This window comes from Nothobranchius furzeri, chromosome 3 (assembly GCF_043380555.1).
Source record: "Nothobranchius furzeri strain GRZ-AD chromosome 3, NfurGRZ-RIMD1, whole genome shotgun sequence".
NCBI classification, from domain to species: domain Eukaryota; kingdom Metazoa; phylum Chordata; class Actinopteri; order Cyprinodontiformes; family Nothobranchiidae; genus Nothobranchius; species Nothobranchius furzeri.
In genome coordinates, this window is record NC_091743.1 from 65,149,963 (window position 1) to 65,165,376 (window position 15,414).

Below are 15,414 nucleotides of genomic sequence, written 5' to 3' on the forward strand. Positions count from 1 at the left end.
TGTCTATTTTTTATTTATAATATGTTAGACTCTCGTTTTAGGGTTTTGAAAATGTATAAACGCTGAATTGAAACATGATGTAACAAAGTGCTATGATGCTGTTGGTAGAAACAGCAGGATTCATTCAGTAAACTAGAGCAGAAAACGTTTTTCAGACAAAATGACTTTGAAAGATTCTGCTCAAACCTAAACTGTTACTTTTTTATTTATCAGCCAAACATAACTCGTCATACAGGAAGTGAACGGATGAGAAACGCATTGCCTATTGCTGTGCTGAGCAACGCACGCGCTTTTAACGAGCACCAATCGATCGTTCCATTGTTCATGTGCTTCTGTTATGGTTCACCTCGGTGATGTGCGCATGCGTAGTCAGGAAAAGCGTTTGCTATTGTAAATTTAACGTTGAGTTACAGAATTTAGGCATGCTATATAAAGGGATGATTTTTTTAAACCTTTCAGTGCTTTTTCGGAGAAATACTGGGACGCACGCTGGTCTACTGGTTTAAAACCGTTTATTTTCGTGTTTTAGTTGTTAGTTGGTTATTTCATTGTTATTTCGCTGTTAGTTATTTTTGGTTTTTGTTGTTTTCTTACGATCAGCTGCTTCAATTGTCAGTTCTTCTCACTGGTAAGTTTTCTTTTTTATATTTTATTATACGAAGTTTTTGTTGCTAGTCCTAAGTGTTAACTTTTGGCAAAAATGTTATTTGGCAAAACACTCCAAAGCATTAATTCGGCAAATTTTCATTTTGAGCTATATAAAGGTGATTTTTTAAACCATTCCGAGTTTTTTCGGAGAAATGCTGGGACACCGCTGGTCGACTGGTCTGTTAGCTAACGAAAACCGTTAATTTTCTTATAGCAGTTGTTAGTTGGTATTTGTTAGTTAATTTGGTTTTTGTTGTTGTCTCACGATCAGCTGCTTTTGTTGTCAGCTCTTCTCACTGGTCAGTTATATATATATATATATATATATATATATATATATATATATATATATATATATATATATATATATATATATATATATATATATATATATATATATATAATTTATCACATACGAAGTTTTGGTTGCTAGTCCTAAGTGTTAAATTTTGGCAAAAATGTTATTTGGCAAACACTCCAAAGCATTAATTCGGCAAATTTTCATTTTGGGCTTTATAAAGGTCTGATTTTTTTTAAACCATTTAGTGCTTTATTATTATAAACAATTAAATTATTAATTCTGGGACGCACGCTGGACTATTAGCTGGTCTATTAGCGATTAAGCTAACGGGCAACCGTTTCTATTTTTCTTATAGCAGTTGTTAGTTGTTGGTTATCGGTTATTTCGTTATCGGCTACTTCGTTGTTAGTTATTTGGTTATTAATTGAGCATTTTTTCAACAACAACTTTCATATCATTTCTGCATGATGAGCTGATGTTTGTGCAATTTTCAAAACAAAATGCATGTGTTACTTTTCCTTAATGTGACTGTGTTGGTGTGCGTGTTCTAAATGTGTGATGCTAGTTGCTGCTGTTTGCTGCTGATGGAGGGGAAACATGTCCTTTAACTGATGGAATTGTTTAACATTTGAAAATTTGACATTGAAACTTTTACTTTTGCATGCTGATTCATTTGAATTTTAAAAGTGTTCAATTTGTGCAAAAATGTAATTTGGTAAAACACTCCAAAACATTAATTGGGCATTTTTTCATTTTGATTTAAAGCAAACTGTGTTTTAGTGTTTTGGTGTCAAAGCAAAAGCAAAAAACAAATACATTGTTTTTGTTTGACAACATTGTTGCCTTGTTTGGCATTTCTGGTTGTTAGGATACCAAAAACAACAACTTCCATATCATTTCTGCATGATGAGCTGATGTTTGTGCAATTTTCAAAACAAAATGCATGTGTTACTTTCCCTAATGTGACTGTGTTGGCGTTTTTTAAATGTTTGATGCTTGTTGCTGCTGTTTGCTGCTGATGGAGGGGAACATGTCATTTAACTGATGGAATTGTTTAAAGAGCAAGTCACCGCCTAGTATAACTCCGCTCCTACTTCCTGTTTCAAAAATGCATGCTGTTGCCTAGCAGACCAAGAGGGTGGAGCCGTTAACAAATACACACACACTCACACACACACACACACACACACACACACACACACACACACACACACACACACACACACACACAGGCTCACGACATTGTGACAGCATATCGTACCAGCTAACGTTCTAGGGTACCTCTTAGCCAATAGCATGGCAGATTGAAAGTCAAATGCACTGCAGTTTTTACCTGACAACGGCACAACACTGACAGTTTTAGGTGGACATTTTAAATTTGAACTAAAATGCACTAAAGTGCAAAACAATTGACTACACATCCTTTACAATGTTCATTATGTCCTCTTTTTAAATATTAAACGAGGTTCTTTTAGCTTCGGACATGAAGTTGTCTCTAGTTACCTTTACATGTTTCGACCGTCGTCTGCGGTCATCAGAAATGTCACAGGTGTTTGTGTGACACGTCTTTATCAGCTGTTCTTCAGGTGGATGGGACCAACCCGGATCTGTCAGATCTGCCGGGTCAGTCACGCCCACCTCTGCTGGCTGGTCTTTGGAGAAGGGAATCCCAGGTGTGAGACAGCTGATAGGCCCCCTCGTCTCTGTTCCTGTTCCAATGTTCACGTTTCCTTATTTCTATTGCCTCCCTGATCCAACGTTTGAACCGGTTATTCTCCGTGTTGATAATTTTCCCTTGATCCCAGTCCATATGATTATTTCGTTTTCAATGATCTGAGATGGCTGACCTGAGGGTTTGCTCCTCTGCTTTTTTCTTTGTTGACCTTGTGAGTCTTTCTGTTGTTTCCTTCTCACATTCCTTCTGGTGCTCTTTTCTTCTTATGTCATATGTTCTGCCGGTTTTCCCTATGTATGTTTTATTGCATGACATGCATGGTATTTCATAGATTACATTGCATTTCTTGTCTGGTTCTATTATGTTCTTGGGGTGTACTAGTAGCTGTCTGAGTTTCATGTGAGGTTTGACGGTTGTATTGATTTGTTGGTTTTTCATGGCCCTTTGTATACATTCTGTGACTCCCTGGATATATGGAATTGTGATGGTGTCTGTGTGCGTGTGGTCTGGTCTTTGTTTTTGTTTATCTTTTTTGGTCTCTCTGTTTTATTGATTTTCTCTGATTTGTTGTTTTCCTTTTTCTATGGCCCATATTGGATACTGAGGGTTAGTATATATATGTGTGTGTGTGTGTGTGTGTGTGTGTGTGTGTGTGTGTGTGTGTGTGTGTGTGTGTGTGTGTGTGTGTGTGTGTGTGTGTGTGTGTGTGTGTGTGTGTGTGTGTGTGTGTGTGTTATTTTGCAGAGGAGGTGGAGTAGTCAGGGATAGTACTCAGATAGCAATACTTGGTAAGAATTTTACTAAAGTAAAACTAAAAGTACAATGCAGCAGAACTACTAGCAGTACAGTTATTATCTGGCTTTACTTTTGGGTATCACAATAATCCCCTATTAGAGGATACTGGAGTATTTACTTAGACCACAACAGTAGAAATAACCTGAAATGAACCTGAGTGGTGGTTGTCTGCTGCTCTTGCAGACTTTCATGATAAAGATGAGTTTGCTACCTAAACTCATTTATGTATTTCAAAACATCTCTCTGGCGCCCCCTGCTGGAAGAAACTGTAGTTCTGTCTATTATGCAGAAATATGACAATTAGTTTTTTATTATGTGACATCAGTGGTTGTTATTCAGCTGCTAATGGAGGCAACAGCAGAATAAGTTTTATCAACTAAGTTTCAGGGAAATTTGACAGGGAAACCACTCTTTTTATTTATTATGTATAACAACAATGTAAAGAAAAAATATGAATTTTTGTTTGTTTGTTTTTTGTTATAAGGTTAACTTAAGACATTATAAAAATGACAAAAAGACAGCATTCAATGGTATTGTTTTGCTACGTTGCCTGTTACAAGTACAACACAGTTTCATTCAAACCACAAAGTGAGATTTTCTCTGATGTTATGCCTTAATTGTAGTTTAGGTTTAACTTCACTTATTACTTATTTGTTTTTTTACTTTTCAGCAGCCGCCAGCCACCAGCCACCATGGCTAGCAGCAGCTCTTCTGAGCCTCTGAGAGTAAAAGCAGAGCTATGGAATGGGGTGAAGACAATGGTCAACACCCCATATCCTTTCCTTACTGAGAGAAGTAACTTTGGCTGAGAAGATCAGCTGGGGTTGCTTTTTGTTATTTATTTATTTATTTATTTATTTATTTATTTATTTATTTATTTATTTGTTTGTTTGTTTGTTTGTTTCTCATTCACAAACTTTCTCAATTCACAACTGGAAGCTTTAGAATTCCATGCTTCCAGGAAACTGGTACTGGATGAGCGTGAAACTTTTCATCTTTTAGATTAGAACTGAGGAAGCTTCTTAAATGAGACAGGACATGTCTTTGTGACAGAAGTGAATGTTTAGCTACCTCTGGTGGGTTGTAATCTGTTTAATCTGTGCCTGTAATCTGTATTTGGATTATCTGAACATGTTTTGGCCTTAACCTTTTCCACGTTTTGGGACCTGCTCAAGGTGCTTGTAATCCTTACCAGCATTGTGAGCGTGAGCATGTACAGCCCCATCGGTGAGGAGCCCCAGCACCTGAGGGTACGTGCGAGCCCTGGCATATTCCCCACATCTGTTTAAGCTGTCTTATTATAATCCTGCTGTTTTTAACCATGTCTCCTCAGTTCATCAACCTCGGCTGCATCTGCTTCTTCATTTTTGACATGTTCCTGAAGATGGCGTCGCTGGGCATCTGCAGGGAGCGGGGTCACCTTCGTAGCATCTGGAACCGGGTGGAGTTATTTGTCCTGATTTTTGAGTGAGTGTTAACTTATTTACTATTTGCAGATGAAAAACATTGTTTAATTTGAACTGAAGTGACAGATTTAAAACGTTTAATTTTTTCCCCCTGTCAGGATCGTGGACTGCCTCCTTTTCTGGTCCCAGATGCACTTGAGGATCAGCTACCCACTGAAGGTGGTCAGACTGATTATCAGAGTGAGGGGTAAGTTGATGACGGAGCACAGAAGGACCTTTGTCTGCCACCATTCAAACACCAGCCTTCACTTTTAGTACTGACAAATCTATTTATGATAAATGAATTTGTGTTTAGATCCATCTAAGATCTAAACACATGTAGATTCATGAAAACGTATTCCTAGTGACTCGTAAATAACACGACGTTTGTGAGGAGCCACGAGGGGAAGGTTTTCGTCAAACATCTAAACATCTGGTTGTTTGTGTCTACATTCCTGTAGAACTGCGAAGGTGGATCAAGACTGTGGTGAAAATCATACCCATTATAGCAGAGTACATTCTCATGTACCTGTCTATGGTGTACATCTTCGGCACCATGGGGGTCCAGCTGTGGGCCGGCGACCTCCACCATCGGTGCTACACGAGCGGCCTGGACCTTGCGTAAGGCGATGATTTTGTCTGCTCCTCTCATCTCTCTCTGTAGGACCACTTCATGTGTGTTCATTCTGCTGCTTTACAAACACTCATCCTTCAGCCCAGCGCATTTGTTTCACCCTGAAGATTTTGTGCCTTAGCGTAGAAGACAACTTTAATTTGATTTTAGATTTTGGATGTGACAGTCTTGTAAATGTTGCAGCCTATAATCTCTTCTTTCTGTTCTTTTCTAATCCCAAAGGTTGAAGCTGAACATGAGTGAGTACTATCAGTCCTCTCCTGATGAGTTCTCTGAGTTCCTCTGCTCGCCGAACCCCGACGGGATACGCCAGTGCAAGGACATTCCTCCGCTGCGCCAGAATGGACAGACCTGCATGTTGGCCCCGCCCAGTGCAAACTGGTCATCTGCACTACTGGCCAACAGCAGCGCCCTGACCAATTCAACAGCCTGCATCAACTGGAATGTCCTGTACAACGCGTGTCTTCCGCTGGGCCCAAATCCGGGGTTTGGGGGCATCAGCTTCGACAACATTGGATATGGGATGCTCACCGTGTACCAGGTGGGAATCAGCCTAAATCTGCCCACAGGTTCAAGGTTTCTGACCCCTGTTTGATTATTTGTTGCATTTGTGAATTCTAATGCTTTAATAGACGTTACACATGATGTTTGTGATTTTAATCAGGTCACCACACTGGAAGGATGGACAACCATCATGAACTACGTGATGGACGTCTCCTTCGGGGCCAGCTTTTTGATTTTCTTCATCCTCGTTGGTGTAAGTATCTGCTTGACTTTTAAATACTGCTATTTTATGGGGTTTTGCACCAACATGGTTGTTGTCGTTTTACAACAAGCTAGGAGAAGATGTGACATTCTTCTCCTCTTTGTGTCCCTCTAATCAGAGCGTCTCCTTCCTCGCCATCAACACGTTCCAGGTGATCGTCGCCATTCACTTTGTGAAGGCTGACGATGATGATGAACCTGAACGTGAGAGGGGCTTCTTTGTGGATGGCTTGGACCTGCTGTACAGGATGAAGCTGTACTTGTGGGAGCATCGCTGCGTCAGGTGTTCACACAAACACTCATTCAGTCGGGTCTCTGGGAGCTGCTTTGGTCTCCAGCCGTCGCCCTGGACAGGTTGCCACGTAGAGACAAAGATGACACAAAAGCAGTCACACATTCACTCACACCACAGCAAATCCCATCACTGCTGAGGCTGAACGTGCACGGATGCAGCGGGATCCGCTCATTCTCTCTCTCTGTGTCTCAGATTGTCCACGGAGAGCGACCGCTGGTGGAGCAGCCAGAGCCGCTCACGTTCGGTGAGACTAAAACACGTTCAGATAATAGATTGGTTTTTTTTTGCTCATCCTCCAGCAACTCTGAACCCATTCTCCTCATTCCCAGTTTGACGCCCAGTCCCCGACCATGGAGAAGATTGAGCGTTTCCTCAACAGCGACTTGTTGGGGTGGATCCAAACGCTCACCATCCTCGCCAACCTCATCGCCATGTCCATTGAGCACTACGGCCAGGTAAGATCCTCTAAAAAGTTATTTTATCTGTTTTTGTTTTGTTCGATAATTGAATGTTTGACAGTGAAACACGCCGGTGTCATGCTCTGTGTCCCTTTGGTCCCCAGCTCCCTCCAGGTTTCCCTCATGTTCCCCCTAGTCACTTCACTTGTTTTTAGTTTTCTATTTGTTCAGATTATCTAGTCGTATCTCCTTTAGTGTGTTTCCTTCCCCATTTAGGTCATTAGTTTACTTATCTTTAGTTCTTCTGTGTCTTTGTTCTACAGTGTTTAGGTTTATTTTAGTTTAGTAGCTTTGTTTGACAGGATTACGGTCTGGTGTTCTCCCCTGCCTGTTTCTGCTCCTCCTCTCACTTTATTCGTCTCGCCTTTGCCCAATTCCCTCAATCACCCAGCCCCTGTGTATATAACCTGTCTTGTCTCAGTGTTTTGTTGGTCCATTGTCTTTGTCAGTGTTGTTCTAGTTGCCTCCTGTGCTTTAGAGTTTTTTGTTACTCCTCCAAACCGCTCCTGCCTGTGTAGTTCTGGGTTCTTGTGTTTTGGGTCCAAGCCTCCTACCCTCAGCAGGACTGAAATGCACTTACAGATGAACACTCACACCGTCTAATTCTATGGAATGAAAAGCATGGTCATCAGGCTAATGATGAAACAGTCTAATGTTTTTATTAATATTGTCACCGAGGTTTTATTTTGGCTGCTTCTGTAGAAAGTAGGCAGTTCTCCTCTGTCAACTCTCCACAATAAGAGTTTATAACAACTCCAAAAGTTTATCAATGTTTTCTGGTAAAATTGTAAAAACCAGCTGAGTTCATGATGTTCTTGACTCTGGATCTTCTCCTCCTGAAGCCCGAGGCTCTGACTACAGCCCTGGACACGTGCAACTGCGTGTTCATCGGGATGTACTCAGCGGAGTTGGTGGTGAATGTCCTCCTGTACAGGATCGAGTACTTCACCGATTGGGAGAATGTCGTGGACCTCGCCATCATCATCATCGGGTAGAACAATCTCAGTCAACCTTTGCTTTTGAGAACTGATGGTTTATTTTTTGCTGTGATAACCATTTTTGTTGTTTCTCAGCATCGTGGAAATCGTGTGGCAAACCGAGACCAGACTCTACGTCCTCCGTGCGTTCCGCGCCACTCGGATCAGCATGCTGTCCAACTTCTCTCCTAAGCTGAAGAGGCAGTGGGAGATCCTGAAGCGATCCATCAGGCAGTCGCTGCATCTCTCCATGATGTTTTTTTTCATAGTCTACATCTTCAGGCACGTACACACACACGCACGCACGCACGCGCGCGCGCACACACACACACACACACACACACACACACACACACACGCACGCACGCACGCGCGCACACACACACACACACACACACACACACAATTTGCTATAATAAGGATCTGGCTGACTCTCGCTGCAGCATGTGGGGCATGACGTTGTTCAGCAGCGAGAACTTTCCACCGCGGGAGGTCAGAGGACTCTTTCATCCCCAGGCCAGCTTTGACTCGCTGTGGTGGTCCATGCTCACCGTCTTCCAGGTATTATTTCCTCCCTAATATTCAGTCGTGACGTGACTCCGTCTTTTATAAACGTTTATGTTTGTTTTCATTTCAGATCATCACCGGGGACAGCTGGAACGTGATAATGTACAGTGCGATGCTATACAACTCTCCATACATCGCACTGTACTTTATCACCGTCATAACCATTGGGAAGGACCTCCTCCTAAGCTTCCTGGTGGGCATGGTCATGCTACGCTTTGACCGTACGGTATGAATCTGCTTCTGCACACCACCACAGAGCGTTTTCTTAATTGTAGCACAAGGAGCCTGAAATGTTTTGTTTTCCCCAGACATCATCATCATCTGTAGAGACCGACTCCTCCAGGTCCGAGTCTCGGTCGGACCCTTTGTCGGCCTCTTCAGGGCCACCAACCGGCTCGCCGTCTGGGCCTGTAAGTTACTCTGAAGCAACCTGTCCTTTAAATCCACTATTTGAGCAGCAACACCACCTTGAGACGGGTGCGTTCAAGTCCTGCTTTTTGAAATGCATCACTTTTCTCACACACACTTTTGTTTATGTAGACGCCCGAGTCCAACGGAAGTAACGGCAGCTGGCCCAGCATGGTGAGGGTCAACAGATGCCCAAGCAACGTAAGCCTGAGACGAGACTTTTGTCAAAGTTCAGATTTTTCACTTGTGTTTTAGTAACAGAGAGTTTGTCTTGTTTCTGTCCATGAGTACGAACAAAGTGTGGTTACTGGAAGTCTCTAAGATGATTTCAAGATCCTGTTAGTAAAGTGTGGTTACTTGTGTTTTTCTGCACAGGCACTGAGATGCTCCAGCCAGAGGAGTAGCGCCGGGTTCCAGAGCTGCTCAGAAGATGGGAGGAGCCCCACGACCCGGAGCAGCTCCAACGTTTCAGAGGAGCCCCAGGGTTCAGGGCAGCTCCAACGTTTAAGAGGAGCCCTAAGGTCCAGGGCAGCTCAGACATTTACGAGGAGCCCCAGGGTCCAGGGCAGCTCAGACATTTACGAGGAGCCCCAGGGTCCAGGGCAGCTCCAACGTTTAAGAGGAGCCCCAGGGCTCAGAGCAGCTCAGACATTTAAGAGGAGCCCCAGGGCTCAGAGCAGCTCAGACATTTAAGAGGAGCCCCAGGGTCCAGGGCAGCTCAGACATTTAGGAGGAGCCCCAGGGTCCAGGGCAGCTCAGACATTTAGGAGGAGCCCCAGGGTCCAGGGCAGCTCCAACGTTTAAGAGGAGCCCCAGGGCTCAGAGCAGCTCAGACATTTAAGAGGAGCCCCAGGGTCCAGGACAGCTCAGACATTTACGAGGAGCCCCAGGGTCCAGGGCAGCTCAGACATTTAAGAGGAGCCCCAAGGTCCAGGACAGCTCAGACATTTAGGAGGAGCCCCAAGGTCCAGGACAGCTCAGACATTTAAGAGGAGCCCCAGGGTCCAGGACAGCTCAGACATTTACGAGGAGCCCCAGGGTCCAGGGCAGCTCAGACATTTAAGAGGAGCCCCAAGGTCCAGGGCAGCTCAGACATTTAAGAGGAGCCCCAGGGTCCAGGACAGCTCAGACATTTACGAGGAGCCCCAGGGTCCAGGGCAGCTCAGACATTTAAGAGGAGCCCCAGGGTCCAGGACAGCTCAGACATTTACGAGGAGCCCCAAGGTCCAGGGCAGCTCAGACATTTAAGAGGAGCCCCAGGGTCCAGGGCAGCTCAGACATTTAAGAGGAGCCCCAGGGTCCAGGACAGCTCAGACATTTACGAGGAGCCCCAGGGTCCAGGGCAGCTCAGACATTTAAGAGGAGCCCCAAGGTCCAGGACAGCTCAGACATTTAGGAGGAGCCCCAGGGTCCAGGGCAGCTCAGACATTTAGGAGGAGCCCCAAGGTCCAGGACAGCTCAGACATTTAAGAGGAGCCCCAGGGTCCAGGGCAGCTCAGACATTTAAGAGGAGCCCCAGGGTCCAGGGCAGCTCAAAAATTTAAAGGAGTGCTGGGACCATTTTGTTAATTTTCTAGTTTAAATGTTCAAGTTAACAAAATGTTTTAATTTGGTTATGAAGCTAAACTGTTGCAGTGCTTTTGCTCATGGTGTCAAACTAAAAACTTTGTTTTATTTGACAAAGTTTTCATGTTTCAAGTTTTCGCAACAGTTTGGCGTTTCTGGTTGTTTTGTTTAGATGTAATTAAAGGTTTGTAAGTGGCTCAAACATCAGGGTGTAGCATCCTCCTTTCCAGAGGCTTGGAGTTATGCACCGTGTTTCAACAAGGCTGCAACGTCACCATGGAAGATGAAGAGTCGTGTTTTTGGCCAGAATCATGCAGAGAGGACTGGCTGACCCCTTTAGGGCCCCTGAAGAAAAAGCTGCAGACACACTCTCCCAGCCTGTGGTCCTTCCAGAAGCAGAGTGCATCTACTTCAGCTTGTCTTCTCAGCAGAGTGAAGATCTGAAGTTTAAACATTTTGCCATAAAATGCAGAGACATTGAATTATGACTTAATATCTTTAGTATGTTTAAGTGATGAGTAATTAAGACACATAAAAACAGTATTTTAAGCTTTAAAATACATAATAGATGCTACTTGATGTGCCCTCTGGTGGAGGACCTGTGTACTACTGGTGGCTAGTCTGCTATTATTATGCATTGTTTTGCCTCAGCTTTGATGATGTGTTGCTCAGGGGAAAAAGCTCATTCAAAATGTGAAGAACGGTGAGCCCAATGTTCTTCACACAAACATCCACCAAACATTTACCTCTAAAGATGCACTTGGTGAAAATGGATCAACCCTTTCCATCCTTATGGAGGCCCACAATTTTGTCTCTGGCATATTTAGACATGAGAGATGGCTGAACAAAAGGTGAGTTAGGTGTAATATGTCCCTTTTAAATTAGATAAATGGTTTTAAAGGGTCAGAAAATTATATTTTCAAAAAGTTTAAATGCCAAGTTCTTTAACTGCCTTTATTTCTATAATTTAATAAAATAGCATTTTATATAAAGTGGAAACAGAAACTACTGTAGTGAGAACATTTGTTCCTTGCAAAAATAGGGCCTGTAGCTGAGATTAGGATTCTCATGTTAACTTAGTTTGCTTTTGGGACGCTTTCTGATTGTCTTCATAATTTATTTAATAAACACGCTCATTGAGACATCTGGTGAGCATTGTCTTATGAAATCTGCCACTCAAAGATGAAGTTTGTGCAAAATCTTCTCAAGATTAAACACCTTCATGTGCAAGTTCAGAAATTAGTACTAAATTTTCTTACTGTTGGTGAAAAATGACTTGAATTCTTAAAGATGCACAAGTTAACAGGACCTGTTTTACAAAGAATTGATATTATTGATGAGCATTTGTTAGCCAAACCCATAATTTCTTGTTTCCTGATAAACGGATCATTAATCTTCATTTACAAGCTACTGACACAATAAAAACCCAAAGTACGACTCGTCTGGACCAAAATGCATCCGGGTTGTTTTGTTGTTGCCCTCCAAAAATTCTGCACTAGATTAGGATCAAAGGCATGTTTAAGATATTTAATCAAATTTGAGTTGCTACATTTAATTACTTTGCTTCACGACTCAAACATCTGATAAATCTAGATTTTTTTAAAGTGAAACAGGAATGAAATCACAAATCTGTCAGTCTTATCAAGAATAAATGTTTTCAGGTTTTTATGGTCCAAACTTTTTCTAATGAGCCAAATTTAGTTTCAGAGGGCCAAGCAACTGTTGCTAATTATTATATCTTTAGAGCCAAAGTATTCACAGAGGCATTACTGGATTGTGTTCTTTTAATGACCGTTTAAGCTCACATTATTTATGTGTACTTGTCAAAAGAACGTGGCGTGTGAAATTTCCCATCAGACAAATAATGAAAATAGGGTTTTTTCCCCACACTTAAATGGTACAAAATGAAGAAAAGGACCCAATTCAATGTTATTGCACCTAGTTTTAGATTAAAAGAATACCAATTTTATCTTAAAACAGACTTTTACCAGCATCACAAACAGACTGATGGCAGAGAGACCGTGGCTTGACTAATCCTCAGATCCTTCAAGATGCGCTGCTGTTTAAATCTTTCTTGCAGACGAAGCTCCCAGTCCTCCAGCATGGGCCGTGTCTCTTCCTGCAGAGCAGCTGGGAGGGTGAAGGAATACAGGCAACATCTGTGAAGGGGGCCATCTGCCTGCCATGACGCTGAAGCCGTTATCACCATCAGAGGAGTCATGGACAGACAATTTTCAAAGCTCTCGGTCTGATCGAACCAGTAAGTGACGGGGAAACCCAGTAAGACTCCAAACACTGCGCACAGGTTCCACTCCTCAGATTTCTCAACATAAAGAGGTTTCTCAGCCTCTTCATGTTGTTCCAGAAGCAGGAGCAAATCCTCCATCACACTCTTCATTTCTCCTCTTTGTGAATTAGAGACAGCAGGTTGGTCCAGCGAGTGGCAAACATCAATAACAGCCACGCTGTCATCACAGAGCACCCGCTCTAGATTTGATCTGACCGCTCCTGTGTTGACGATGAGACTGTTTCCATTTAAATCCAGAGTGAAAAGGGATTCAGACACAAGCTGGAGGGATTGCAAGGAGCTCAGATACTGCTGGACCTGTGCTGCACAGGCGCCATTACTGTCATAAAGAAGAGCAGGTTTCAACCCCGCCTCCACAGCCGAGACATGCGCAGCGAGGTCCAGACTCTGAGGAACAGACAGAGATTTTCTACCAGCAGACAGATATTTGCGGGCTACGTCAACATAAAGGGCCTGAACTGACATGGCTGCATAAAATCACAAATTTAAAGTCCTTAATGGGTGAACATCTAGCAGTCAGTCTGACTAAAAGATCACACTCACAAAGATGCTATTTAAATGTAATTATTTGTTTTAAGATAATCAGAGGTGACATTTATAAAAAATATGTAAAGATGATTTGTTTCCAAAGTAGCACAAGAAATATTTCTGTATTTATTGAAGTTGTTTGTTTCTTCTTTGTTGGTTTAAGATGCCTAAAAGACAAGAAACATGTCAGTTAGAAATAAAGCTTTTGACTTTTACAGTAATTGGATTGTTTTAGTGTAACTGAGAAGATAATCACCATCATCCTGGCTTAATTCTGACACATTAGGTCACTGGCTGAGGAGGCATCAAGTCAAACCCTGAGAGATTTCCTGCAACCATGACGCCTGCAGCAAACAAGCCTACGTTGACCAGATTCCTAAAAATGTAAACAAGACATTCAAAGATCGCACAGTAATTTATAATAACCAAGAACAATCAGAGGCCTCATTCCACATTTAGGACAGCTAAAACTTCCTGAATCTTGAGCAATTAGTTTCTGGAACTGAAACTATAAGGCAACTAAGAGGTTTAAGAATGTTTTTAAACAGATATTAGTTTTGTCTTAAATTATAACATAAAAAAACTAAAAATAAAACACGTTAGTTGATTTTAAAAATGCCTAATGACAAATAACCCCAGAGCAACAAATATGTATAGTTTACGTTTAATTTTCATTTGAAACAGTAAACTCTTTGCACAAAGAATAAAAAAAACATCATTAATAATTTAATTTCAAATCAAACTGTCATTTCTGAATGTTTTAGCTGAGGAGTTACATTAATCTGACTGTGAACGAGGGTAAACAGAAGTGTGTGCTAATGCTAACAGCACAGCTAGCCATCGCACAAACGCACTAGATTTTACATTTCCTCATATTTTGTACCTTCTGGAGTCATTTCTGTCTGTTGCAAACCGACAAGTAGAGTTGACCCACTCAACCACCTTGAAAGAAGAGCCCTTTTCACATTTGGTCCACTCATCGTACTAACTCAGGCGACAACACAGCGAAGAGCAAAAGGAAAAGAACAAACGCGAGATCCCAGCAGAAGTTAAAGGGGGAACAGTAAAGATGCGACACAAGGACGGTGTCCGAAAAGGTTCAACCCATGAACGTCCTCGTTCGCGTATATATTACATGACCAAAGATGTCTACGAGAAGATATCGTCGATTTTTAAAGCTGTGTGAGGAATGGCCCCGAGACGAGACCAAAAAGGCCCACGATTTGGGAACATTTCTGCGGCAGAGAGTCACTTCTGCGTTCCGCGAGGGCGAAAGCATGCAGGTGGTAGGAGGTCACGCGGCCTAATTAATAAATTAGGAAGTTTGAACATTAGAAAAGATGATTTTTTTATCAGTTGTGTCAAAGTCCCTTACATACCTTCTATTCTACTTTATATTCCTTAAGAGAACATTCAATGTTATTAAATTTGTATTACAATTGTAAATGCTGTTTAAGCAACTTTTTTGTTCAAAGTTTCACCACAAGATGGCACTGTGATTTTGGTAATGTCCTAGAAAATTTATTTAACATGTTTATTTAAAGTATTATTTTTCATGTTTTCAATACATTTCGTAGCATTTACAGGTGCACAGAATTAATAATTTTTGATATTTGAGTAATTTTGAATTGGTTTATTTTGATAAGGTGTGTTTAAGAGCGCTGTGACGTCACTTCCTGTCTCTCGTAGCTTCGGAGATTTTATTGATGCGCACGGACAATTTGTGCCAATTAAGAACATTTGAGAAGAAGGTAAAGTGTTTTCAAGTCTACCGGTTTGTCTACTAGCAGGCCAAAGTGTTCTACGGTGTTCATGTGGTGTAAAGATAAAGAAGATGCAAGACCGCATTAAACATCATTAAAAGGAACGCTCGTGTCTCTCGTGTATGTGAACAAGCCGGCACAACAATTCTTTAGCTGTAATATTTCACTACCCATAATATCGTGTACAAAGATAATTCCTTGATCAAACCACTGCTGGTTAAACAGACTTTCTCTGTGAAACAATTACTCGATTATTCCACTAGGTGGCACAATGTGGGGTA

The 15,414-nt window shown here is 42.0% G+C and overlaps 2 protein-coding genes across 3 annotated transcripts; one reads left to right on the forward strand and one right to left on the reverse strand.

The window, feature by feature from the left end:
- The first annotated feature begins 387 nt into the window (after positions 1–387).
- LOC107385398 (voltage-dependent T-type calcium channel subunit alpha-1I) lies at positions 388–10,736 on the forward strand. Of its 2 annotated transcripts, none has more exons than XM_070549929.1 (17): positions 388–628; positions 4,090–4,669; positions 4,753–4,886; positions 4,984–5,072; positions 5,326–5,485; positions 5,721–6,039; positions 6,163–6,255; positions 6,383–6,546; positions 6,751–6,802; positions 6,888–7,013; positions 7,859–8,007; positions 8,090–8,275; positions 8,437–8,554; positions 8,631–8,786; positions 8,869–8,970; positions 9,101–9,169; positions 9,344–10,736. In XM_070549929.1, exons 2-17 carry the CDS (start codon positions 4,631–4,633, stop codon positions 9,659–9,661), a joined length of 2,274 nt encoding a protein of 757 aa, XP_070406030.1. In that variant the 5' UTR covers positions 388–628; positions 4,090–4,630; the 3' UTR covers positions 9,662–10,736. The 2 variants fall into 2 exon arrangements, with proteins under 2 accessions (XP_070406030.1, XP_070406031.1); XM_070549930.1 differs by having other exon boundaries at positions 4,093–4,669.
- Positions 10,737–12,300: 1,564 nt separating this feature from the next.
- Positions 12,301–14,585, reverse strand: LOC129152273 (UPF0739 protein C1orf74 homolog). The gene is made up of 3 exons (XM_070549931.1): positions 14,254–14,585; positions 13,627–13,746; positions 12,301–13,537 (listed from the first exon to the last, which is right to left on the reverse strand). The coding sequence occupies exon 3, from the start codon at positions 13,305–13,307 to the stop codon at positions 12,528–12,530; it is 780 nt and encodes a 259-aa protein (XP_070406032.1). The 5' UTR covers positions 13,308–13,537; positions 13,627–13,746; positions 14,254–14,585; the 3' UTR covers positions 12,301–12,527.
- Between the last annotated feature and the right edge of the window lie 829 nt (positions 14,586–15,414).

Coding starts and splice junctions, on each gene's coding strand:
- LOC107385398 (XM_070549929.1), top strand. CDS start 4,631: ATGTACAGCCCCATCGGTGAGGAGCCCCAGCACCTGAGG. Junction 4,887..4,983: donor TTATTTGTCCTGATTTTTGA/GTGAGTGTTAAC, acceptor TCCCCCTGTCAG/GATCGTGGACTGCCTCCTTT. Junction 8,008..8,089: donor CTCGCCATCATCATCATCGG/GTAGAACAATCT, acceptor GTTGTTTCTCAG/CATCGTGGAAATCGTGTGGC.
- LOC129152273 (XM_070549931.1), bottom strand. CDS start 13,307: ATGTCAGTTCAGGCCCTTTATGTTGACGTAGCCCGCAAATATCTGTCT.